The 27,496-nt window shown below is 43.6% G+C and overlaps 4 protein-coding genes across 9 annotated transcripts in view; 2 read left to right on the top strand and 2 right to left on the bottom strand.

Moving 5' to 3' along the window:
• The window catches only part of LOC306941299 (uncharacterized protein), a 29,262-nt gene extending 24,656 nt beyond the window's left edge, over positions 1-4,606 (top strand). For all 4 annotated transcript variants that reach the window (XM_079526687.1, XM_079526686.1, XM_079526685.1 and 1 more), the window contains 2 exons: positions 2,342-3,159; positions 4,317-4,606. In XM_079526687.1, the coding sequence (XP_079382813.1) occupies positions 2,342-3,159; positions 4,317-4,329 (831 nt within the window). In that variant the 3' untranslated portion in view covers positions 4,330-4,606. The remainder of the gene's footprint in view (positions 1-2,341; positions 3,160-4,316) is intronic.
• brf1b (BRF1 general transcription factor IIIB subunit b) overlaps positions 1-8,465 on the bottom strand; it is a 63,551-nt gene extending 55,086 nt beyond the window's left edge. Inside the window, exons 1-2 of the mRNA XM_079526691.1 lie at positions 8,389-8,465; positions 6,998-7,200 (exon numbers count right to left, since the gene is read on the bottom strand). Coding sequence (XP_079382817.1) covers positions 6,998-7,181 — 184 coding nt within the window. The 5' untranslated portion in view covers positions 7,182-7,200; positions 8,389-8,465. The remainder of the gene's footprint in view (positions 1-6,997; positions 7,201-8,388) is intronic.
• An 800-nt stretch (positions 8,466-9,265) lies between these two features.
• Positions 9,266-17,486, top strand: xrcc3 (X-ray repair complementing defective repair in Chinese hamster cells 3). 3 transcript variants are annotated; one of them, XM_079526258.1, is made up of 8 exons: positions 9,266-9,518; positions 9,639-9,730; positions 11,874-12,011; positions 12,719-12,931; positions 13,584-13,732; positions 14,713-14,925; positions 15,348-15,394; positions 16,820-17,486. In XM_079526258.1, exons 1-8 carry the CDS (start codon positions 9,502-9,504, stop codon positions 17,070-17,072), a joined length of 1,122 nt encoding a protein of 373 aa, XP_079382384.1. In that variant the 5' UTR covers positions 9,266-9,501; the 3' UTR covers positions 17,073-17,486. The 3 variants fall into 3 exon arrangements, with proteins under 3 accessions (XP_079382384.1, XP_079382383.1, XP_079382385.1); XM_079526257.1 differs by having other exon boundaries at positions 9,269-9,518; positions 13,578-13,732; XM_079526259.1 differs by having other exon boundaries at positions 9,270-9,730; positions 13,578-13,732.
• Positions 17,487-23,177: 5,691 nt separating this feature from the next.
• LOC306941110 (E3 ubiquitin-protein ligase TRIM35-like) lies at positions 23,178-27,022 on the bottom strand (the record flags this gene model as incomplete). The annotated part of the gene is made up of 2 exons (XM_079526425.1): positions 23,178-23,192; positions 25,595-27,022. 2 exons carry the CDS (start codon positions 27,020-27,022, stop codon positions 23,178-23,180), a joined length of 1,443 nt encoding a protein of 480 aa, XP_079382551.1.
• Positions 27,023-27,496: the final 474 nt, after the last annotated feature.

The raw sequence follows: 27,496 nt of genomic DNA, 5'->3' as shown, positions 1-27,496 counted from the left end.
TCTGTGTCTGTCTCTCTCTCTCGCTGTGTCTGTCTGTCTCTCTCTCTCTCTCTCTGTGCCTGTCTGTCTCTCTCTCTCTCTCTCTCTCGTCTCTCTCTCTCTCTCTCTCTCTCTCTCTCTCTCTCTCTCTCTCTCTCTCTCTCTCTCTCTCTGTGCCTTTGTGTGTCTGTCTCTCTCTCTCTCTGTGCCTGTGTCTGTCTGTCTGTCTCTCTCTCTCTCTCTGTGCCTGTGTCTCTCTCTCTCTCTCTCTCTCTCTCTGTGCCTGTGTCTGTCTCTCTCTCTCTCTCTCTCTCTGTGCCTGTGTCTGTCTCTGTCTCTCTCTCTCTGTGCCTGTGTCTGTCTGTCTCTCTCTGTGCCTGTGTCTGTCTGTCTCTCTCTGTGCCTGTGTCTGTCTCTCTCTCTCTCTCTGTGTCTGTCTCTCTCTCTCTCTCTGTGCCTGTGTCTGTCTGTCTCTCTCTCTCTCTCTGTGCCTGTGTCTGTCTGCCTGTCTGTCTGTCTCTCTCTCTCTCTCTCTCTCTCTCTCTCTCTCTCTCTCTCTCTCTCTCTCTCTCTCTCTCTGTGCCTGTCTCTCTCTCTCTCTCTCTCTGTGCCTGTGTCTGTCTCTCTCTCTGTGCATGTCTCTCTCTCTCTCTCTCTCTCTCTCTCTCTGTGCCTGTGTCTGTCTGTCTCTCTCTCTCTCTGCCTGTGTCTGTCTGTCTCTCTCTCTCTCTCTGCCTGTGTCTGTCTGTCTCTCTCTCTCTCTGCCTGTGTCTGTCTGTCTCTCTCTCTCTCTGTGCCTGTGTCTGACTCTCTCTCTCTGCCTGTGTCTGTCTGTCTCTCTCTCTCTCTGTGCCTGTGTCTGACTCTCTCTCTCTGCCTGTGTCTGTCTGTCTCTCTCTCTCTCTGTGTCTGACTCTCTCTCTGTGCCTGTGTCTGTCTGTCTCTCTCTCTCTCTGTGCCTGTGTCTGACTCTCTCTCTGTGCCTGTGTCTGTCTGTCTCTCTCTCTCTCTGTGCCTGTGTCTGTCTGTCTCTCTCTCTCTCTGTGCCTGTGTCTGACTCTCTCTCTCTGCCTGTGTCTGTCTGTCTCTCTCTCTCTCTGTGCCTGTGTCTGTCTCTCTCTCTGTGCCTGTGTCTGTCTCTCTCTCTGTGCCTGTGTCTGACTCTCTCTCTGTGCCTGTGTCTGTCTGTCTCTCTCTCTCTCTGTGCCTGTCTGTCTCTCTCTCTCTCTGTGCCTGTGTCTGTCTCTCTCTCTCTGCTGTCCAACTTATGAATGGGCTTTGCACTGGGAAAATGTGAGCGTATCAGCGTAATGCTCTTGCCTTGCATTATTCAACATACAACAACATCAGAAGTCGCAGCCCCCGCGGCGCTAATAATGACTGGCTATAGAGCGGCGCAGTCCCGCCCCCTACCAGGGCCCAGGAAATGATTCTCTGTTAATTTTCCTCATAGACATTTCAGAAAGTATTTATTTAAGGACGCGTTTACGCCGCGGACAAAGCAAACTCTTGTCGGGACAAATCATGACAACAAACACAACTTTTCGGGCCAAACAAAGAATTAGAAAGTAGAAAAAAAACGGTAGGTTACAACACTTTTTTTGTTGTTTTTCTTCTATGTCATTATTTGTTTGGTCCAAAATATTGTGTGTGTTGACATGATTTGTCACGACTCGAGTTGGCTTCGTACGACGCTTAAAAGGTCTTTAAATAAATACTTTTTGAAATGTCTATGGGAAAAATGCATTGTGATTCATTTCCTGGGCCTGGCGTCGTCATGAAAGGGGGCAGGACTGCGACGCTCTATACCGCAGAAGCCACAATACACACAGACGGCACACACAGTGATGTAAATAGGTTTGCAATGCAATGAGTCCCGGGAAGCAGGGATGGTCTTTTAGATGAGTCCCAGGGACATTTTATGAGTCCCACTTCAACGTTAGGAGGAGTCATATTTTTCTTTTTACAAATTGCAGCATTTAACTCCCATTTCATTTTATATGGTTATAATGTGGTTATATTCATGTAGAAAACAGAATAAATGAGTATTATAACTAAAGCTAGCAAAATAAACTAGGATAAAAAACAGTACAGTAGTGCATCCCGTGGGTTGTTTTATTGCGTCCCTTAACTATAAACTGCGTTTTGGGATGCAAAATGCACCCTATTTTAATCTCTGCACACATCATGCGACCACATTTTTGGGTACAGGGTGGCACTAATCGGCGGTTTGGTGTATTACAGGCCTAACACTGCATCAATCACAACATGCATCAGACCTTTTGATAACTCTGCCAATTAGAACACTTCCACAGCATGATGTTGGGCACTGATGTTTCACTTGAATTGTTTTTTTTTCCAGGTGAATGAAAACTGTTCCCCCAGCATAACGGACCAGTGGACCCCGCCCAGCATAACGGATCAGTGGGCCCCCAGCACAACAGATTATGGGGCCCCCAGCACAACAGATTATGGGGGCCCTACCGCAACATATTATGGGGCCGCCGGGACAAAAGAGTATGGGGCCCCCAGCACAAAAGAGTATGGGTCCCCCAGCACAAAAGAGTATGGGTCCCCCAGCACAAAAGAGTATGGGCCCCACAGCACAACAGAGTATGGGCCCCCCAGCACAACAGATTATGGGGCCCCCAGCACAACAGATTATGGGGCCCCCAGCACAACCGATTATGGGGCCCCCACCACAACATATTATGGGGCCCCCAGCACAACAGACCAGTGGGCCCCCAGCACAACAGACCAGTGGGCCCCAATCACAACAGACCAGTGGGGCCGCAGCATAACAGATTATGGGACCCCCAGCACAAAAGACCAGTGGGCCCCCAGCCCAACAGATTACGGGGCCCCCACCACAACAGATTACGGGGCCCCCACCACAACAGATTACGGGGCCCTCACCACAACAGATTACGGGGGCCCCAGTGCAACAGACCAGTGGAGTGAGTGGACCCCCAGTGCAACAGATTTCGGGGCCGCCAGCCCAACGGACCACGGGGTCCCCATCAGAACAGACTACCGGGGGGTCCCCAGCAAAACATACTACAGGCCGCCCCGCACAACAGACTATGGGACCCCCAGCAGCAGAACAGCACGGCTATTTGGAAGCAGTCATCACGGTGGCTTAGTGAGAGGCAACAACACAACATCAGTGCTGTCATACAAGTAAACTGTCATTCATTCATTCATTCATTGCCAGTAATGCTTTTATAAGAAAATCATGTAAGTTGAACTAATGAAACTTGATTCAAATAAAACTCATGTTGATTAGGTGATGTAATGGTGATGTAAGACAAACGGTGCCAACACAAACATTAAACGCCATTAACAAGAAAGAGACAATATGACATACATTTTCCCTTCATTGTCAATGCGTTTACAAAAAACTTTGAACTAAAGACAAACATTAAACCTGTGCCCCTCAAAAAACAAAAAAACGATTTAAATTGAGGTTTTGTATATAGTCACTGTCTGACACAAAGCTTGTATCCATGTTTTAACTTTGTATAACTTATTATAGTGGGCTCGAGTAGCAAGCCCATTATTGTTATCGCCTTATCGCACATCTATATCTATATTCCCAGGCCTGTTTGCCTGCCGGGCTATGACGTCATGTGGGTTAACCAATAGGAAAACAGAGGAAGGGGGGTTACACGGTTTTCATTGGCTACTGGCTGGCTACATTTTTCAGAAAGGGCAGATCTACCATCTTACAAAACGTCACTTCCTGGCGTGTTGTTGTAAGCTTGTAGATCACCTATTTCCGCTATTTTGAAAGGTTTTTGGGAAGAAAAAATATATAAAAAATGATTAAATGTGTCAGTGATTTATTTGTATGTGCAGTTGTCCTGTACAGTGTGTGAATACGAAGCATAACGTTTTGTTTTGACAATCAATTAATCATGACAGGCCTATTAATGTAATTACATATCATTGTGGTCATTTAGACTGGCATACTCGCAGATCCCGAGACCGGTACAGTTTGAGGCCATCGATATTGTCCTTTTCTTTTTGCTGAGGTTTGCGTGATCTGCGCAAAACCCCTTTTGGTGTTTTAAACATTATGTTATAATTTAGCTATTGAAAAATAGCAGATCTACAAGCTCATAGCGGAGCTTGTAGGTCTGCTATTTTTGAAAAATCGTGAAAATATTTACTTCAGAAAACTGGAGGATTTAGAAGATTTTTTTTTAAAATTTTGAGGTCAGGCCTAAATGGGTCAAATGATAAGGGACAATATCGGTGGCACCCAACTGTAAGTAACGGAACAACTCTAATGTGATATGATCATATTAAAAGGGGTATTTTCTCTTCTTTCTCAGGTCAAAGATGTGACTGAGGGTCTGACCTCTGGAACAGACTATATACTCCTTCTCCGGACACAACCAGCAACACTTTCAATGTCAATAAAATGTCAACTGATATATGAGTTTGTGTTCGTGCTGACATTACATTCAACCCATAGAGCACCGAAGTCTGACGTCAATATCGGTAGAGGTTCATGTACTTTTTTATTTGCATTGTAATCCCGATTTCCCCATAGGGGGCTTTTAGATCGCCTCATATAAGAACTGTTTGAATAATAAACAAATCATCCAGGCCGTTTCACTCATATGGATATGAAGAATCAACTGACTGATAGAAAACACTATTGTTACTGCTGCTGAATTAGTTACATTTTTGCTAGAAACAGACTGGATCAGATCCTAGATCGGTAACCGGTAGAAGCAAATACATAACATGCTGCAACCCTTAACTCTTCAGTGAATAAAACATTATTTCCACCAATCATAGAGTATATTAATACTGTTGTCTACCTGCTCTTCTACTGAGACATTACAATAACGTGGCCAACTAGGACACCTACTGATTGATGATAGGTATTGCATGAAGGACAGTCGAGGCATATAGTAGCCTCACCAGCCTTAGACTGTTTGGGCCCTATTATGCATGTCTTAAGTACCAGGTCTTATTACTTAACTTAAGACCTGGAGGCGTGATCAATGCCATTTGGCTATTCTGAGTGGCCAAACAGCATTGACCACGCCTCCAGGTCTTAAGTTAAGTCATAAGACCTGGTACTTAAGACACGCATAATAGGGCCCTTTGCCTCCCACCATTTTCAAATGCTCCCATCATACAGCCTGGAGCAACGGAAGGTCTGAAAGTGATCCGGGGATAAATCGGATGTGACGCCAACTCCCCGCTTCCATTTAATCTTTACAGTCGCACAGATTTGTCCTAATATTTAATATTAAGCCTATATATAGCTTGCTTGCTTGTCAGAAATGAAAATTCAAAAATAAAATGTAAAGATATTTTAAAAGACATTTTCGTGAATGGAAATGACGAACAGATCAGCTCTCTCAGACCTCTGTTCAGCCGAGCCACTATTAAGAGTTCAACAGTAGAAATGTCAGTGCTTGTAGCCAATAACTGACAATAAATAAAATGTACATATGTAGGCCAGGAGTGGCTTATTGTCGGTATCAGTTGGTAACACGCAGGAGTCTGTCCCCGTTTACAATGCGCTAGACCCCTGTGTGATGGATGCTGAGGTGGAGCGCCACACCTACCATCAGCTCCCAGTACTTCCCGCACGACTTGCTGCACCCAAGCCATAGGCTGGCTTGGTGGTGCCCGGGATCGAACCCTTGAACTTAAAAGCTGAGAGCTCTACCGACTGAACTACCCGGACACTAAATGTACAAGAGTGTACAAAATGGACCCAAATACACTTCCAGAGTTAAATGAACACTGAGGATTTTACAGAGTAGATTAAGGTTGTCCCGATCCGATCACGTGATTGGAAATCGGGGCCGATCAAGATCGGTATCGGCAGATACTCAAAATCAAATGACCGGAATCGGATCGGGAGCAAAAAAAAACATGATCTGGACATCCCTATGGCAGATCCATTTTTGTGGGTCACAAGTAGGCATGTAACGATTCACTCAACTCACGATACCTAATGTAACCTAACCTAATGTAAGTCGCTCTGGATTAAGAGCGTCTGCTAAATGCCTAAATTGTAAATTGTACGATACGATTCGTATCACGATATGAGGTTCACGATACGATTTTTCACGATATTCAAAAAATATATATTTTAAAGAAAAATTACCGTTTTATTTTATTTTATATAATTTATCTTCCCCCATTCGAATCGATTCATATCGTCGGGATTAATATCGATATATATCGATATACGATATATCGTTACATGCCTAGTCACAAGTGATTTTTTTCCCCTACATTTTGTCACTTATGTAATACTATTATTTTAAACAATGTTCTAAAGATTTCCACAAAAATTCAAAAATGTTCACGAGTTGAAAACAAATTCAAACATTTTTCAAAAATTATTACATAAATGAAATAAAATAGTCAAATAAATTCCCCAAATTAGAAAAATATGTTTAAGAAATTACAGATCTGCAAGCTTGCAGTGCAGTGAGAAGCCGAAGCCGTGAGCTTGTACATTTCACTAGTTTGGGTCCGAGTGAAACATCTGATTTCTCCTAAAATGTTTGGGAACCACTGGTCTAATGCATATAAAACTGGTGGAGAATCACTGTTTTAACTCATCCTGATGGTCGCTCTCAGCCCGTCTGTGGAATGCTAGCCACAGCTTTATGTTAAAACAAGGAGAGGAACGTGCCACAAAACTCCAAGCATTGATGCAACACAACTATGTTTAACTGAAAGCCTGACGTCATGTGATTATTCCAGGTGTGTTATGAGGGAATACACATGTAGCCATTGTCAAATACCAATATACTGTTTGTTTGGTCAATTATTTCACTCACAGGTGTCTGACTGCTTGTCAGGGGGGTCCCAGTTCCTCCCAATTCAAATATGATTATTTGGTGGGATCCCAATTATTATATTATTTTCTTGGTGGGGTCCCCAGTTCAAATTATGATTATTTTCACAGCCTGAAAAGGGTGAGAAGAACCATTGCTCTATAATAGACCACGGCAGTTGTCGGCGTTCTTCTTACCGTCTGCAGAGACGAACTGGCCCACGGCAGAGGAGATGCCTCCGCTTCCTTCCACAAACTGCACCTCGGAGACGATGATGTTGTCCTCGAGCACGGAGCCGCAGCTGGTGCACACCGCGTTCCCTCTGGCCTGGTCCAAGTCGATGTCGGAGCAGCCGCAGTTCTTACACAGCCGGGACGTCATGGTTGACGTGACGCCGCTTCTGTTGGGACACAAAATGGTATAGCTCTCAAAACTGTGTCAAAGTCAAAGAGCCCCTCCAAAATGATATATATATATTCGGCTGCCGACCGAATATAGGGACATTTTGTTAGAAATCCTTGCTTAAAAAAAATGTATATATAGCAAACACTCAGAATATATTACTATACAATGTAACACTTAGTTTAACAAAGCAATATCACTTTTTAATATACATTATCAACTGTGGTGGTGCATATTTGGTGTTCCTGCTCTTCTATTGACACATTTAGATTCAGTGGTATGGTAATGACACCTACTGGTTGAGAAGAGGAACTGCCTGAACGTCTAAAGTACATTTCTCCCCCAGGGCGAGTAAGCAGGGAGGCTCTAGTAGCTTAGTGGTAGAAAATGCAGCACTTTGGCCAGGAGAACCGAGTTTGAATCTCAGCTATGAAATTGTGGTTACATTTCTAATTTCTAATTTGTGCAGCTTATAAATGTGTATGAACAATCTATCTAGGAGTGTATGTAATGTCAGGTTTTTATTAAAGCCTTTGATACCCTGCTTACTGGTCTGCTGAGGTTATGCTACAACTAATATGTCTGTCATGTCAAGTCTGGTAAATGTTAAAACTATACTAATGGGGATTCAATAATAATTTTGCATTATAGTGCTGTTGAACTTATTTTAATTTGTGTTACTGATTCAACCTGAGATGCGTTGCTACGTGCTAGTGTACACACACGCACACACGCACACGCACACACACACACACACACACACACACACACAACACATGTTGTGACTTTTAGTGTTCATAGTGTTTCCCCTAGCCAGAAGCTGTTAGTGTCGAGGGCTTTTACGCATGCATGCACGTAGCCCCAGTATGTTCCCTCAGTCGACAACGATAACAAAATATTATTGAGTCTGAGAGATCAAATGGTGGTCCGTGGCTCAAATGCTGACTAAATAATAGACATTGAAATTAAAATGGTTGAAAACGGCTGCTCTAAGGGGGTTATTAACACGGGCACAGTTAGTCAGAGCCCGGACGCGAACCAGGAACCTTGTGGTTGCCGTGCGGCCTCTCTACCCACTCAGCTAAGTAGCGTAAACACAGAACGTCACTACAGACACGATCATAATAACTCGAAACTACCAGAGCAATTGAAATACAACGAGCAATACGTTGATAGATAAACTTACCGGCAGAAATGCAGATACAAAACAGATAGATTACAAAATAAATACAAATAAAAAGGGGGGGTAAATACAACAGGATGTTTGGCACTAAGTTCGTTTCTTAACGTGGTATTTGAATGGGTTTCGGCAGATATTGCATGATGATGTTCGTGGTTATTAACAAATTAACCACCGTGCCAATATCATGGAATAATATTGACAAGAAATGTTGTGATAGTTCAATCTATTAGGTCTGTTGTTTTGCTGCTGAAGCGGCGGGTGGAGATGACGTAGACAATCCAACTCGTCGTGGGGTTTTTTTTAAACGCCGCGACTTCAAACACACATTTTCAACTCATATCGTTGCCTTTGTTATTTATTCAGTAATTACATTATCATTCATATGTAATAGCGTTGCTCCTTCTCAGGGGAGGGAGTTGGAATAGACTCAGGGTTCTTTTCGCACCCCCACGGCGTTGTTTTGCGATGGTTCCGTCCGGGAGGCGCGGGGTGATGGCGTCAGTGTGTTGCCAACTCTCGTGAAAGAAATGAGCCAACCCACCTCGAAAAACAAGCCAATACAAGCAATAATATGGTCATATAGTCATCATAAAAGCAATTAGATGCACACATCATTATAATGACTTTATGGGTCTATAACATTTTATGTTTTAGTCATTTATTATTATTATACATACAGCCAGGGTTTAAGACCACTAGACCAGACCCATTATGTCGCTCATTGGCATTCACACTCCCTTAAACCTATATGGAATATGGAATTCTATATATCAAAGAAATGTTGCTTGTTAGATTAATTTGCCATAGAAGCCACAGCATTTTTAAAACAAGCCCACTGAGCAACTCACCATTTCGAACCCCCAACTCTGAGGAAAAAACAAGCCAATAGTTGCGGAACTTAAGCCAACATGGCAACACTTGTTGCGCGGTCATTGGAAAGTGGACTAGGGTGAAGGATGAAGGGTCGGTTCGCGCTGCAGTTTGCAGATCCGGTCGAGAGCGGATACGGACACGGCCCGTGTTATAGTCTGTGAGTGTGTGCGTGCAAAATGAGCGGATCATACAGAACACAGTAGGCGGTCCGCGGACAGAGCAGCAAGTAGCTCTGTTTACAACATGCGGTACCATGAACTGTATGTGCTTTCCCCATTTTCAACAGTTTTTATTATATTTTGACAGTGACACTTGCTGCTATTACAATGTAAAGGTATGTTTTCTCATGCCAATAAAGCTCCTTTTAATTGAAATTGAAGTAGGACGAACTTAGAAGCATTTGCGGGAAATGTAAACATGAAGTGGGACCAACTGGAGCTGAACCCCAGAATCATCACCGCTGTGCAAAGAGGTAGTACATTTCAGTGGTTTTCAACCTTTTTCACACATCAAAAGGCTCATTACATTTATTCCACTCTTGAGCAACGGACCACCATTAAATTTGTTGAGATTTAGCCTCTCGATGAGACCCAAATTCCAATACTAACTAAAGAATGGCAGCGGTGGCCGAACGGATAGCGGCGCGGTCTAGATACCGGAAGGTTCCCAGTTCGAACCAGCCGTCCGACACGTTAAAAAAATTACCACCGCTGAAATGCCCTTGAACAAGGCATCAACCACTACGATGAAATGTGTTATATGAGCAGGGCCTGGCTGGAAACAAGTTCTTAGAGCTTAGCCCAGATACCCTGGGTAAATATAGCCGCAATTTGCAACTCTAGATTTTTTCATAATGGGATGAATCTAGAGTTGCAATACCCTCCATTGACTCCCCACTCATCATTTTGCGTTTGCGATCTGCTTGTCTTAAACGACGTTAAACTCACCAACATTGCAGCTGTAGTCCAAGCTTGAATTATTCTCTTTCAATCTGCAAAGCTTGTTTTTCATAAAAATCCCCCGTAGACATGTTATGAGCTACTTTCTGTCAAGAAATTCTGTGCAAGTGATTCTGCTGGAGTTTGGAAGCGCTCGTCGTAAGTCACTGAACGTCCCTGCATGCATCTGATTCGCATTTGCACATAATGCAGGAGGCAGCAGCGCGACCCCTTAATACAAACGAGCGCTTCCAAACTCCAACATTTCTTCTTCTTGACAGAAAGTAGCTCATAACATGTCTACGGGGGATTTTTATGAAAAACAAGCTTTGCAGATTGAAAGAGAATAATTCAAGCTTGGACTACAGCTGCAATGTTGGTGAGTTTAACGTCGTTTAAGACAAGCAGATCGCAAACGCAAAATGATGAGTGGGGAGTCAATGGAGGGTATTGCAACTCTAGATTCATCCCATTATGAAAAAATCTAGAGTTGCAAATTGCGGCTAGGGTAAATATAGATTTCATTTCATTTCATTTCATTTCATTTCATTTCAATAGTTTGTTGTCGTTGGATGTGATTTTGCCCAACACAGTGCCTGTGGTAATGCTGTATTGACGTTGGTATTGGTACATTAGGAGAGATAATAAACGTTGATCACAATAACAATTCTACATTCTCTAAATGTGTAGACTTCTTGTAAAATACGTAATGCATATGTTTAACAATAATTTCACTCTTGAGAATGTAAAATGAAACCAATGATTTTTAAGGGTCCATTTGGTTACCAACTCTCCATCATTTAGCTGAGGACCACCTGCCACCTGGGTCCATTTGGTTTCAATTTTACACTCTCAAGAGTTAATGATTTTTAAGGGTCCATTTGGTTACCAACTCACCATCATTTAGATGAGGACCACCTGGAATATTAATATTAGTATTAGTAGTAGTAGTAGTAGTATTACAATATAATACCAACTAACAGGACTGTGTTTCACTGGTTAGAGGTCATTTGGAAGAGGCAACCCTTTATTGATTGATTGATTGATTGATTGTGCTTTTGCTCTGTGCTCAACAGCAAATAGTTTTGTTGAAACGTTGATGGCAACCAACATAAGTTAAAGTTATATAGCTACTTGCCTTGGTCCATTTATTTGGTTCCATGTGTACACTCTCAGAGTTACACACATCTGTAAGGGTCCATATGGAACCCCCTCAAGGAACCATGATGGCACCAGTGTAGCAGAGTGCCTCACAACCTCAGCCTGATGGCCTGAAAGTCTAATATCTCCCACGAGTTACAAGGATATACCTTTGGCATGGCTTTCCACGCGGGAGACCCGGGTGCGATTCCCAGGCGTTACACCTGGACCACACTTTGAGACCCAATGGTGTTTCCAGCGAGCCAACAATATCAATCAGCACCCTGACTCTGTTTGAGTATACTTGGTAACACCTGTGAAGTAACAAGTAATCCGAGTTCCCAGAAAAGTTTTTGCTAGGTCCCGCATTACAAACGGGAGGCGAACAGGCCCAATTTATTCGCAGTGCATAGAGCCTAGTAGTATGTGGAGCATGTAATATCACCTGTTGGCACACAAAGCGAGTCTTTCTGTCCCTCCCCGAGCATCAAAGTGTGAAAGTGACTCCTCCGCCATGACGATGTGGTGTTCTTTCAGCCGAGGTGAAGTCGTTCAAGGAGATCCTGGTTCTGTCGGCAGCAGACCTGCAGCGGAGAACACGACTGTCCAGGAGCGACGTTCAGCAGCTGCAGAAGGCCGTGGCTGCATCGTACCAGAGGCACACACCTGTTACAGGTACACACACTACATGCACGCGCATGCACACACACACATGGTTGGGCCTGTCTATGCACTGACATTCTTTACACCTTAAGGCTGAGATGTTTTTGCCCCAGTCCGTCCGTGTGTCTGTCGGTGTCTGTAAGCAGCTAATCCGTTCCGTATGCCAAGTAAGAACCTTTTAATCGGCCGCATGATGGTGCTATAATAGCCCACTTGACGTTTTGACCTATAACCCTTTGTAGGTCGCAGAATCAAAATCTATTTTCCCTGGATTCCTTGGATAATGGTGCAACACACTATATAGGCCCTGCCATTTTTTGGCAGACTCAAAACACACTTTTTAAAACTATTTCCAAAAACCGCACACATTTTTACACATTATCTCTGGTCATGTGATTAATGTAAATCACTCTGGATTAAGGGAGTCTGCTAAATGCCTAAATTGTAAATTGTACAGTGACACCACTGTGACTGTAGAGCTTTGTGTGTCTGTCTGTGTGTGTGTGTGTGTGTGTGTGTACCACGGAATGTGATGATTTGATTGGCTGAGCACGGAATGTGATGTATGATGATAAGAGCGCCCCTCACTTCACACGGCCTTGGCAGGCCTTGATGGTGGCATATTACCTAATTTCTCACTTTGGCGTGCGTGCGTGCGTGCGTGCGTGCGTGCGTGCGTGCGTGCGTGCGTGCGTGCGTGCGTGCGTGCGTGCGTGTAGCTCTGCAGGTGTACCGTGGCCAGTGTCCCTGGTTGGACTCGGGCCAGAGACTCAGCGTGTCTTGCCCCGTGCTGGACGCCCTGCTGAGGGGAGGCCTGCCTCTCAGGGGCCTCACGGAGCTAGCGGGGCCCTCCGGAGCCGGAAAGACCCAGCTGGCCCTTCAGCTGTGTCTGTCAGTTCAACTACCTGTGGAGCACGGAGGACTGAATGCTGGTTAGTACTAGTAGCCCTGACCGCCATTAGTCCAATAGTTTTGTTTTTTTGGCTTAAATGGATTAATTATCTAATATTTGGAAGAAAGAAAATAGGATAAGCAAGTATATGTTAAATCAGACATTTAGCACCCCCCACAGCGACTATCAGTCGACTATAGGCAACATTTTGCCATTCAGATTTGACTATATAAATCCTTAGTCGGGGACAGCCCAGAGCCATAGAGTAAGACAGAGTTACGACAACTCTGTTCACGTCACAGCCAGGGCCAGTCCAATGGCGGCTCTTCTACATAGACTTCTATTGGCGAATATAGGGACACCGGAAGTTTTCCGAAATGCATTGGAGTCTATGGGCTCACGCGAGTACATGAACCACGTGTCCGGGGCTGTTTTCTGCCCCCTCAATGTTGCAACTCTGTCTATACTCTATGGTTCTGGGACAGCCCTACTGTTTAGACCACACAATAACCATTCATTCATTTTCATTCATTCATTCATCACATAACTAGTCATTTTGGGGCTCCTTGGCATGAGAACATTTGAGAACTACTGATATTGAAGGCACGTGTGTCTCTGTGTGCGCGTGTGTGTGTGCGTGTGTGTGTGCGTGCGTGCGTGCGTGCGTGCGTGCATGCATGCGTCAGGAGCAGTGTACATCTGTACAGAGGACCCCTTCCCCATCAGACGCCTGATGCAGCTCATTTCCCATCATGCCGAGCTACGAGCGGACGTTCCTGATTGGCTGCTGGCCAGCCGGTCGTTCTCTGACAACATCTATATTGAACACATGGCTGACCTGGTGAGACCCAACATGCAAAACCTCATATCTCCCTATTTCATAGTTTTATGCTTTTATTTATTTATGTTTAATTATATTTATTAGCAGTTGTGTTGCTGCTTGCAGCTTACCTTTCCCATGTAAAGATGAAGCAATAAAGTGCCTTAAAGGACTACTCTGTGAGTGCTGGTATTCTCCTTCTTCTAATTATATGTATTAAACATATGTTTTTCACACTTTTAGAGCATCAAAATATGGGCATATCTAACAATAGATGCCAGAACAATGGGAAAATGTAAATTTGTATATTTCTATATTAAAAAACTCAAATTTCAATGACTTCCTTGAATGAAAACGTGCTGCGTGATGACGAAGTGCGGCCTGGTCCTCCAAACACAGCTGATTTTCATTACAGATGTTTTTAATCAGCACGTAAAAATATATATAGGTTAGAAATAAGCCACATAGTAGCGCACACACATGCTTTGGTGGCAGTCTGTCTGTTTTGTAAACAAAACAGAGTCCACGCGCAGATGTAGTGTAGACCAGTGGTTCCCAAAGTGGGGTCCCGGGACCCCCAGGGGTCCTTGAGGGAGTTCCAGGGGGTCCCCAGCTAAATGATAGTTTGGAACCAAATGGACCCTTATGGGTCTATAACTCTGAGAGTGTACACACTCTCAGAGTTAAATTAACATTGCGAACAACAATCTGTCCTGCTTCTGAGATGCACCAGATGCACCAGACCCAGAGATAGAAATGCCATTAAATGGGGGTCCGTAGACTAATGCATGTCAAACTGGGGGTCCTTGAAGTGTGTGTGTGTGTGTGTGTGTGTGTGTGTGTGTGTGTGTGTGTGTGTGTGTGTGTGTGTGTGTGTGTGTGTGTGTGTGTGTGTGTGTGTGTGTGTGTGTGTGTGTGTGTGTGTGTGTGTGTGTGTGTGTGTGTGTGTGTGTGTGTGTGTGTGTGTGTGTGTGTGTGTGTGTGTGTGTGTGTGTGTTCAGACAGAGTTGCAGCTCTTCCTGAAGCAGCGGTTAGCGGTCTTGTTGTCGTCCGGTCGGGTTCGTCTGGTCGTCGTGGATTCGATCGCCGCTCTCTTCAGGTCAGAGTTCACCGCTAGAGAGGTCATCCAGAGGTCACGCTGCCTGCTAGCATTAGCCGCTACGCTGCATCGCCTGAGCCACGCCCACAACACACCTGTCCTCTGTCTTAACCAGGTTGGGTGTGTGTGTGTGTGTGTGTGTGTGTGTGTGCATGTGCATGGATTCAAGTTCTCCGTCGTGAGGATTCCATATTGGCCATTTTATGAGATCAGTGCAGATCAGGTAAAATAAATATGGAAAAATTGAGCAGATCTACAAACTCGCATCGCATCATGAATGTGACACGCTATGAGCTTGCATATCTCCCACGTTCTGAAAAAAGTTATTCATATATATTATTCAAAAATTGCACACAAAAAGAAATTGCTATATACTGTACATGGCACACACAACAACCAAAAAAGGGGTTCCCGTCTTGAAAGGTATAGTTACAAATAGCGGTTCCCGTTAACTTAATTAAGAGCGTCTCCTAAATGCCTACATTGTAAATTGTCAATGTCACTGATCTAGGATGTTGTTGTGGCTTCTCTCCGCAGGTGACTGACGTTGTGGACAGGTCAGACCCTGTTGCCTGCAGCTTTGGGTAAATGCTGTTTTTTTTAAAATAAAATGTATTTCTCTGTATCTGTATGGTAGAGTATTTTAGTATGTTAAGCAAGGGCTAATTCATAATTTAGAATTAAAACCTGACAGGGTGATTGGGCTGAAGGGTTGCATTTCTCAACAATGACCGGCGTTTCATTTCATCATTGTCTCCACCAGGCCGAAGGCATGGGGAGAGAGTATGTTTTGCACTCCGTCCGTGTGTGTGTGTGTGTGTCCGTCCGTCCTTCCGTCCGTCCGTTACCAGCTAATCTCCGGCACCGTTAACCCGGTCGATGCCAAACTTTGCACACACACTCCCTGGATGCCAACGATGAACCTCTGCCCCGCATTTTCCAAAACGGCCTGTTATAGCGCCACCATGAGGCAGCTTTTCACATTGTTTACCTAAAACTGCACCGATCTGCGTGAAACGTTGCATGCACACTCCCTAGAGGCCAAGGACAAACCTTTGACCTGCATTTTCCACATCTGCCTTTTATAGCGCCACCAGGAGGCCGAATTTTGTAAAACACATTTTTGGATATTACTCCTCCAGATTCTGTCCAAAAATCGTTACACAGTATCTCTATGGTCATGTGCTCAAGTCGGATCTGTCCGATATTTCATATTCCATCCTAATTGGCTATAATTGGCTTTCACAGTTTGCAAGTTTTGAACAAAAGCCTCAAATCATGAACGCAGCATGCAATTTACGTCAAATCTTTCACACATTTTCTTACTAGGCTGAGGAATATATCCCACCCTTTTCACATTGGCCTGTTATAGCGCCACCAACAGGTTGATTTTTGCAAAACACATTTTTGGAACAAAATGCCTCAAATCATCCAATTGCCATCAAAGGCAAACATATTACTTATTTATATTACTCCTAAACATTTTGCCAAACATCTCACACAGTCCTATCCTCCTGGTGGAGACCTGTGCCCAGAAGGGCACTTTTTCTAGTTTATTATATATTGCACAGCTACTTAATTAATAAATTGACCCAAAAGTATCAACAAATCAATGATTTCCTTGCTTATGGTAATGCTTATGGTGTTGCGCTGGGCGGACACGGTCGCCTCAGAAGATAATTGGGTGTCGATAAAAATAGAATAAATGTTTGGTTACTGCATCGTCTATTTGCATTGCCTGTTTGTTACCATGGCTGCCATGTTGGATACAGCACAACATCAAGCAGTGCAGCAGGTGCTCTGAGTCTTTGATTAGACATGCGGCCCGTTATTGAGTTCATCGGTCATTATCCAGGTTCAAATCAGGTGGTAGAAGAGGAAAGTCGCATTGTGCTGTTTTAATACAGTTTAGTTTAAACAATGTTTAAATTAAATTTAACAATGTCTGTCTGTCTGTCTGTCTGTCTGTCTGTCTGTCTTGTCTGTCCATCGGTCTGCCCGCGTGTCAGTCAGGTGTGCAGTGACGTGCTGCCGGCGCTGGGTCTGGTCTGGGCCAATCAGGTGATGGTTCGGCTGATGCTGAGGCGTCTCCGGGACAACCAGGCGGTCGTCAGGGGCGACCAGACCAGCGTCCTCCGCAGGCTGGAGGTGGTGTTCGCTCCTCACCTGCCCACAGACAGCTGTCTCACTGCCGTCTGGAGGGAAGGAGTGACGGGTGTCAGACAGACAGCTGTCTCACTGCCGTCTGGAAGCAAGGAGTGAGACTGGTGTCCCACAGACAGACAAGCTGTCTCACTGCCGTGACATTTACATTGACAGGTGTCAGCACAAGACATGATGTGACAGATGTCTAACGTCATCATGTGACAGATGATTGACGGGTTGTCTCTAACGTCAATGCTTGACAGGTGATTGACAGGCGTCAACGTGCGCACACACACAGAGCACGTTGAAAAGCACCTCAAAGTGTTCCATGGATTTACTGCAGGGAACTCAACCTTTTCAATGTGAAGGACCCCCCACGTTGATAGACATTAGACCACTGGATTACTGTACATATTTTACATGTTTTTTGCCTTGCTTTTGTTTGTTTTAAATACTTTATTGTTATTCTTTAATTGTTTTGTGCTATTGTTAAATACAGTTTTGAGTATGTGTACATAATAAAATGTGGAATCTTTATTAAGGACATGTGTGTGATTACCTACTTACTTTTTTAAGATATCTTTTGGGGATTTATTTTTGCCTTTATTGATAGATAGTAAATTGACATGAAAGGAGGGAGGGAAGACACGGCAAAGTTTGTCGGGATCGGGATTCGAACCCGCATTACTGTAATGCTGGATTACCAGCCAAGGTGCCTGGACCGCTAAGGCCATTACCTTACTTTAGGTAATAATTATTTTACATTTTTTCAGCCGCACTGGAAGAGGTTCTTTTCCAAAATAATTATTACAAATAAATGATAAAAAGGTAAAAGAAAAACCACGGCCTCCTCACATATTAGGACAATATCAGTCACCAGAAAAAAGGTTGGGTGTTTTTGCTGAATCTAACATGGTCAGGGTCCATTTGGTTCCATTTGTACATTCTCAGAGTTATGGGGGTCCTTAAAGTTTGAGAACCACTGCACACTAAATGGAACAGAGCCTTAATATGTCTGATGTAAGACCACTTCTCCCTTCAATAACTTCTATACTAGACTCACCCACACATAAGTAGCCTACTTAAAATAATAAAATAATCACACAACTTGTAATGTTATGCCAAGCAGCCACGTAGAGGGCTTGGTGTCAACGCACGCTGACGACTCTCGCGGGCACAGCTTCAGAACTAATCTCTCAAGAACAGTTTTGGAGCTGTGCTCGATTCAAAGGAAAACAGGGCACTGTGTCCTTATTATATTATCATCACTTTACCCAAAGTGTGACTGCCCTAATATGTTCTACATTCTTTTTATTTATTGAAATAATAATAATAATACCCAAACTTATTTGGAGGACGCTGAGTTGAATGGTGTAGGTCTCGATTTATTTATTTATTTTACTTTGTTGAAAGCTGTTAAAGGCCTATTCATATAGTCCGGTTTTCGGTGAAGAGGTGACCACCGAAAACTACAACATGACGTAGCGCTGCGGTGGTCACACAACACATCTCTCTGTTTTTTCACCTCTTTTTCAAAACGGGACTATGAATAGGCCTTTAGTCAATGATACATTGGAATAATACAATAAAAATATGGTCTATCAATGTGTTACTCTGGGGCCGTAGCTGGTGAGTGACACAAATACAGCTCACGTGAGGAGTTTAGAGGTTTTTGACCATTAATGTGGACTGTTTCTTTTTTTAAATATATTTTTTGGGGGGCTTTTTGCCTTTATCGATAGGATACAGTAGTTTGACAGGAAATGGGGAGAGAGATGGGGGGGGGGGGAGACACACAGCAAAGGTCGTCGGGACTCGAACCCGCAACACGCTGTCAGGCTGGATTACCAGCCTAGGTGCGTGGACCGCTCGGCCTGGGCCGGGCGAGCTGTCTTTTTCTTCTTTTTGTTTGTTCCTGTCTGACTTGGTCATTCTAATCAACGATGGACAAAGCAACTATCTTCTCCACAAATTGGAGTTAGGAGGTTTGAACGACAGTTTGAGGATTCTTTTATGGAACACTTTTTAATACTTTTCATTGGTTCAATATTTGTGAAAACCCACTCACAGACATAAAGGGTGTTCAACAGCACTGATTTATTAAAGAAAAGAAGAATAAAAAGATAAATGGAGATAGCTGGTTTCCATACAATCTTACATTGAATCCTTTTCTCCTGCTCACAGATCAGGTGATCAATAACACATAATATCAACATGGAACATTTCTGTCAAGAGTTATAAGCTGACTTTGAGACAAACTGATTGACATGACGAAATGATGATCGAGAAAACCAAAGTCAATTAAGACAGATTAGTATCATGACATGAATATATAATGTGTAGTGTGTCTGTATACAAGCTTGTCAGACGCACAAACTATTGTGGCAACAGGGCTTGATTGATTGTTTGAAAATGTCATTAGACAGTTTGTAGAATGGGTACAGGTCAATACAAAATCTGCTAAGAGGATAATACCAGAAAAAGACTTGTTTACATAAGGGTCCTCAATTTTCAATTCATCAGAATACACATACACATTTCTATGCAAAAAAAAGAAGAAGAAAAAGGAAAAGGAAATCATACACAGTTTTAGAAAATGAGGGAAAACATGTACAGTATAGAAAAATAAGGGGAAAGGGGCGACTTTTTTACAGGGGCCAGTTTTGAACGGCAGCCGCCCATAAGTGCTCTTTGAGAGCGGTTTTGAAGGAGTCTAGAGATTTACATTTCTTAACGGCTGTTGGCAGGGTGTTCCACATTTTAGTGGCAAAGGAGCGAAATTTTGTTTAACCCCTTGTTTGAGCAGAATCTGGGTTGAACGTGGTTTGTGGAACTCCCTCTGGTGTTGTGACTGTGGACTTTGTTGTCTTTAAGGAATTATTTTGACAGGTACATGGGTATCTTAGTGGTGTAGTGAATCTTGTAGACCAGGCCCATTGCAAGCCCGATTGGCAGGGCTGTTGTGGGCCGGGTCATGGCTGGGGGCTACAAAAAACATAAAAGGACTTGTCTTTAAGTTCTACTGGATCTCTTCTCCATCCCTAACATTTGCTACTGTAGTTTTTATTCGTTGTCAATACATTTAGTATTAGTCATCATAGCATAGTTTTCACTTAGTTTTTGTCAGTGAAAAAGGGTAGTCGACAACCAATCAACAATCAAAAGTCAAATAAACTGTATAATATGTTATGTTAGCCGATCTCCAAGCTCACACATCGGCTGTTTCTTTGTAATGGATGCATGTGGTTTCAGTGGCGTTGTCACCATCATTTTACTTGGCGATTCGTTGTCGCAAATAATTGTGATTAACACATCAATTGTGTTTTTTTATTATTATTATTATTACCCTTATTATTATCAATTGTGTTTTATTATTATTACATTTATTATTATTATTATTAAAAAAAAATTGCAATGCAGGCCTACATTGTAACATTGAAATGGAATCACATTTCTGGTTTTCTTTTAGGCGTTATTAACCAAATACCCAATCAAATATAAATAATGTATCATGGCTAAAATAGGCCATATTTAATAAATTTACTGTATACTCAGAGTGTTGTTTTAACCAGCGCAAATAGCTGATCTGCAAGCTCACAACCTGTGTAGATCAGCTACACCAGTGTTACCTGCTCTCTGACTACATGGCAGCTTTAGAGAGTCCTGTATGTGTTCTCTGGTGACCTTTGAGATGACTGCTCCGGCGGAACCGTTTCTCACACTGGTCACAGGAGTAGGGCTTCTCTCCTGTATGGATTTTTTGGTGACTTTTGAGAGCACTGCTCTCGCTGAAGCTAGTCCCACATTGGTCACAGGCGTGGGGCTTCTCTCCTGTATGAATTATCTGGTGACGTTTTAGATGACCCCTCGTGCTGAACCGTTTCTCACATTGGTCACAGGCGTGGGGCTTCTCTCCTGTATGAGTTCTCTGGTGACTTTTGAGAGCACTGCTGTGGCTGAACCTGGTCTCACATTGGTCACAGGCGTAGGGCTTCTCTCCTGTATGAATTCTCTGGTGATATTTCAGATGACTTTTCATGCGGAACCTGGAGCCACACTGGTCACATTGGTAGGGCTTCAAGCCTGTATGAATTATCTGGTGACGGGTGAGAGTACCTTTCAGGCTGAACCGTTTACCACACTGGTCACAGTGGTAGGGCTTCTGTCCTGTATGACTTATCTGGTGATCTTTGAGGTGATTGCTCCGCCTGAAGCTAGTCCCACATTGGTAACAGTGGTAGGGCTTCTGTTCTGTATGAATTATCTGGTGACGTTTGAGAGTACTTTTCAGGCTGAACCCAGTCCCACACTGGTCACATTTGTAGGGCTTCTCTCCTGTATGAATTCTCTGGTGATATTTGAGCATACTGATCTCTCTGAACCATTTCCCACATTGGTCGCAGGCATAGGGCTTCTCTCCTGTATGAATTATCTGGTGATTTTTCAGATGTCTGCTCTGGCTGAACCATTTCCCACACTCGTCACAGTAGTAGGGCTTCTCTCCTGTATGCATTCTCTGGTGCTGTTTCAGATGTTGTTTCATGCTGAACCTAGTTCCACACTGGTCACAGTGGTAGGGCTTCAAGCCTGTATGAATTCTCTGGTGACATTTAAGAGAACTTTTTATGCTGAACCTAGTCCCACATTGTTCACAGGCGTAGGGCTTCTCTCGTGTATGAATTCGCTGGTGTTGTTTGAGATGAATGTCCTGTCTGAACCTAGTCCCACACTCGCCACAGGCGTAGGGCTTCTCCCCTGTATGAATTCTCTGGTGACATTTCAGACTACTTTTCATGCTGAACCTGGACCCACACTGGTCACAGGCATAGGGCTTCTCTCCTGTATGAATTATCTGGTGATTTTTCAGATGTTGTTTCATGCTGAACCTAGTCCCACACTCGTCACAGGCGTAGGGCTTCTCCCCTGTATGAATTCTCTGGTGACATTTCAGATTACTTTTTATGCTGAACCTAGTCCCACATTGTTCACAGGCGTAGGGCTTCTCTGCTCTATGAATTCTCTGGTGTTGGTTGAGATGACTATTTCTGCTGTAGATATGTCTGAGTTGGCCAGGAAAGACATCCGGGATGGAGACTAAGGAGAGAGGGAAAAAAACATGAATAAAATGTTTTAAAATAACATACAAGCTGTGTTATATTATTACCAACTGATAATGGTCTAAATTCAGGACGGCAGCAGCAACCGCCAGGCACCGATTGACTGTTGGAACATTTCTGACCTGAGTCACCTGACTGATGATGACTGCTGCTACCCCCCCCCCCCCCCCCCCCCCTCTCTCTCACCATAATGTGCGCTACACAAACATAAACTTTGTACGTGCACACACACACACACACACACACACACACACACACACACACACACACACACACACACACACACACACACACACACACACACACACACGTCACACACACACACGTCACACACACAGAGATTTAGGCCTGGCATGCATGTCTGATGATGACTGCAGCTGTCTTTCTCTCTCTCTCTCTCTCTCTCTCTCTCTCTCTCTCATTTATTATTTATTTCTCACACACACACACGCACGCACGCACGCACGCACGCACACACGCGCACGCACGCACGCACACACAGAGAGCGAGAGAGAGCTTCCTTGGGCAGTTTAGTGCTAGGATGAAGCATATATACTCTGTTTCTCCACCGAGTACCGACAATATTTCTGTACATGTGCTTTCTGTTGAAGTGTACAGTGACATGAAAACATGCACATACCTATTCTGTGTAACTTTATCACAGGCTGCTTCAGCATGGCTGCGCGGTAGATCTGTTCCTTCTCCATTCTGTGTAACTTTATCACAGGCTGCTTCATCATGGCTGCCTGGTAGATCTGTTCCTTCTCCATTCTGTGTAACTTTATCACAGGCTGCTTCAGCATGGCTGCCTGGTAGATCTGTTCCTTCTCTGACATGGCAGCTGTAATGCTGTCGGACGACATCTCCCTTTCAAAAACCCCAAATAGTTCATCTCCTTCGGTCCGCTCTGATGATGGTCCACATTTGAGGTCCGCTTTTACCGTCTGGGATCTGACTTTACTCGCTGACATGTTGTGGTCTTGACTCAGTCCTCTGCCCCACGTCCTGACTAGCCTCTCCCACATCAACACTGGACAGAAGTGCTAACATAACCAGGACCAACCCACTCTCCGTCCACTCTTGCAGTGCTCACAGTCACACATGGTTACCAGAGCCATAGCTGAGAGAGCGGCGCCATTGAGGGGTCAGAAAACAGCACTCGAGCACTGTTCATGCAGCCCTGCCCCTAGCCCCTGCCCTGGAGTGTGACAAGCTGGAGTTTGAAATACATTGAGGGCGGTGCAAATATCAGCAATATTAGGCATTTGTGCAACATGACAACTGTTTTGAAGGATTGCACAGTGACAACTAAAGTCTCTGTAACGTTTGATGTACTAAAAAATGATCTAAAATTAAAGCTGGGCTGTTGTTGCCCGCGTCCATTCTGCCAATTCCAGTCCAGGACTTGTCACTCTTCGCCTAGTCTCGCGTATCCAGACAACTATTCCACAATCTCGAAATAGTCTGGCAACGCAAGACAACTCTTCGCCTAGCACTTCGCCAAAAGAAGTCTATGTAGAAGAGCCGCCATTGGACTGGCCCCATGAAGTGAACGGAGTTGTCGTAAATCTGTCGTATTTACAGTTACATAAACCCATGAACTTCTACTCCACTACATCTCAGAGCCACAAATTGTACATTTTACTCCACTACAATTATTTGGCATCTTTAGCAGTGTTGGGACAGTTCACTTTCTACATGAACTAGTTCAGTTCACAGTTCACAAATTTAAAAATGAACTAGTTCAGTTCATAGTTCCAAAAATATTAAATTAAATATATATAGAACCACTAAAAAGAACTATACAAAATCAATAAAGTGACAATTTTACAATGTATCCATTAGAATTATTATTATTATTATTATTATTATTATTATTATTATTATTATTATTAGTAGTAGTAGTAGTAGTAGTAGTATTAGTATTATTAGTATTATTATGCTCTTCTAGAGATTTTGATTATTATTACAAAACATAGGCCTACATTAACCAACTTTAGCCCTGTACATTTCAGCCATTTGAAAATAGCTGATCTACAAGATCACTTCCATTGTGATGTGACACATTGTGAGCTTGTAGATCTGATATTTCCTAAAGATTTTAGAATTCATTTTAAAATTTGAGAACTTGTGAAATTGGACATTCTGCATAATGAGTACTTTCTACTTTTGGTATAGGCTACTTGAAGTAGTATTGATACTTTACTTTAGTAAAAAAAAAAATCGAGTGGCAAATCGAGTGGCAAAGTGAGTGACAAAGTTAAATTAATGTTGTTTAAAGTCATTTAATTCAATCAAATAGGACTTTTCTGTTTGGATGAATGGGCTGTCAAGGCCAGAGTTTTTTGTCACTCAATAGGCATTCCCGCATAACTTCCGGGTATGACGATGATGTCACGCACATACACTCTATTCTACTGCTTTGCTACTGAAGTGTCCAGCAGAGTACTCGTGTGTGTTTAATTGAGTAAAAGGAGAATTACCAAATGTATTCAAGTGCATTCAAAACCTCACAAAAGTTCAAAACGTATTGGCATCAACATTAATGTAGCAAAAATAAAAAAAATACTAACTATTGATCACAAACAACTTACACTCTATTAAATGCTCAGGCTATTCACAGATAGCAAATCTACAAGCATCACAATGTTTGTGAGCTTGTAGATCTGCTAGTAGAGAAGTAGATTCCAATTTTCATTCTGTGATGTAATAGAGTTTTGTCTGTCGGGCGGAAACCTCATATGACCAAAACTGTTAAGGATTCAAAATACAAAATATAAAAAATAGCAGATCTACAAGCTCGAAATGAGTCGCTTCGTGCCACATTTTCAGCTTGCAGATCTGCTAGTTTTGATAACTTTGTGTGATGCTGTAGATTGGAATGATCAACTAGGGGCCAGGGCATTAATTTATGAAAGGGACAAAATAAGTTCAAATATGGAGATAAGAATCTTCTGCCTGACAACAACAATAAGTACAATTTGGTATCAAGAAATGTAAACACTAACGTACATTGGAATGTTACATATTATTATATCATAGACGTATTGATAATAGACACTATTCAATCATTATCTAAACCATTGATATGATAACATGACATGTTGATGATGACATCACATGAAGTGATCTTCGCAAGATAATCACATAGATTTTATGAAACAGAGTTCATCATTAATAAGGTGGGCATAATAAGCTTCGGCTTCAGCCCAAACCTTTTCAGTCAAGTCAACTGTAACTTTGTAACTCAACTGCATCGTTTAAACATGACTGAGATAAATAAACTAACTATAAAATTAAACTAACTAAACAGTAATCATCATCAGCGTCATCGTCATCATCATCATCATCATCATCATCATCATCATCCCCATGCTCATCCTCATCTTCATCATCATCACCATCGTCGTCACCGTCAACATCATCATCATCACCACCATCGTCGTCACCGTCGTCATCATCATCATCATCATCCTCATCATCATAATCATCATCATGTCTAGCTACATCATCCACAATTACACTGATCGTCCCCGGTAACATCTTCAGCACTCGACTCCAAACGAACGGAAAGAGCATTTCGGTGAAGGCGTGCGTGAAGGTGTGTATGTGCGCGTCCGCGTCGGGGTCAGAGAACGACAGCGTTCCCTCATCCCAGTCCAGCTGGACTCTGATCCTCTGAGGATTCCGCTTCAATGAGAGAACAGTGACTGGCCCTGAGGAGGACGAGGAGGAGCATGCTGTGTACTCCCCTTCCCTTACATCTATCCTCCAGTGTGGGCCGCCGGCCTCTCCCTTGCGGCGATAAGACTCTGCCAACACGCCCAGCGTCCAGCATGAAGTGTCTTCGACCTCGACGGTCCAGCTGTGAGTCCCTGAGTTAAAGCCCTTTGAACCAAGTACAACGGCCAGGTGATCGAACCTCTCCGGGTTGTCCGGCAGAAGTTTCCATTCTCGCCATCCCACACTGGTCAGATCGTCAGACATGGTGTAGGCTGGAAAAGCAGTGTTGGGGTCCAGAATGACAGGAGTGTAGGAGACAATGTCCTTCATCTTGTACCACACTCTGAAGGTCAGGTTGCCCAGGTGTTTGGCCACGTCTATCAGTGCTCCCGGAACCAGCTGTGGGTCCTGCAGTGTGAGTAGTGTGTAGTTCTGCAGGAACGAGATGTGTTCGGCTCTCAGCTCCTCCTCTATGGCGCTGATGTTGTTTGAAAGGGTTAATATGTCTCTGTTCAGGCCCTCAATCTTCTCCTTCATCATCTGACTCTTCTGCTGCTCTTCCTCCCTCAGTGCAGCGATGCTGGCCTCCTCTTCATATAGTAGAAACTGATGAAGCTTATTAAACTGTTCCTCAATCTGCCTCTCTGTGTGTCGGGCCTGGATCCCAATGTGTTCCGCTGTTCTGTACATTTTTATTTTGACTTCATTAAATACCTCCAGTTTCTCATGTAAAGGCTTCAGTGATTCCCGGACTTCCTCCTTGTGCTCCAGAGCAGCATCACAGATGGGTCTGAAACAGTGGTCGGAGTGGTTTTCTGAATGAAGGCACAATTCACACACTGGCTGTTGACATTCCAGACAGAACAGTTGGAGTTTCTCAGCATGCAGACCGCAGAGATGGTCCTCAGACCCTGATGAAGTTCTCTGGCGCTTTGAAGCTCTCTGGTGTCTCTCCTGTATGAAGGCCTCACACAGGTTCTTCAGAGCCAGGTTACGGGGTGGATGACCGGTTGAATGTATTTCCTTACAAAGTGGACATTCCTTTATTTCCTTATCTCGCCACCATTCCAGCAGACAGTCATTGCAGAAGCTGTGGCTGCACGACAGCACAACAGGATCTTTAAAGATGTCCCGACACACGGGACAGGAACAATCCTCTTCTGGAAGAGACGACGTAAGTAAGTAAGTAAGTAGCCTCGACGAGCCATGGGACGACGTGGAAGCCATTTAATCTCTGAGTGAAGCTATACAAACACACAATACAGGGAGTCAGGGGTGGTAACTCTCTCTCCTCTAGAGTGTTCCATGAAGTTTACTTTCACCGTGAATCCTGGTTCTGGTTAAACTCCGGCGACAAGTTTAAGTTATAGTAGCTGTAGAAGTCCCTCACTGGAAGTTGTTCGTTTGATGTGATGGGAAATCTTATTCTCCTGCTCTCTCTCTCTCTCTCTCTCTGTGTGTGTGTGTGTGTGTGTGTGTGTGTGTGTGTGTGTGTGTGTGTGTGTGTGTGTGTGTGTGTGTGTGTGTGTGTGTGTGCGTGCGTGCGTGCGTGCGTGCGTGCGTGCGTGCGTGCGTGCGTGCGTGCGTGCGTGCAAGAGAGAGAGAGAGAGAGAGAGAGAGAAGAGAGAGAGAGAGAGATAAAGAGGGGAATGTTAAGAATAACAACCTCCCCTTTCGCATGGTTTATCATGTGAACACAAC

This window comes from Electrona antarctica, assembly GCF_951216825.1.
Source record: "Electrona antarctica genome assembly, chromosome: 17".
In the NCBI taxonomy this organism is placed as follows: Eukaryota; Metazoa; Chordata; class Actinopteri; order Myctophiformes; family Myctophidae; genus Electrona; species Electrona antarctica.
Note: the sequence above shows the minus strand (reverse complement) of the source record. Positions and strands in the feature narration are given on the sequence as shown.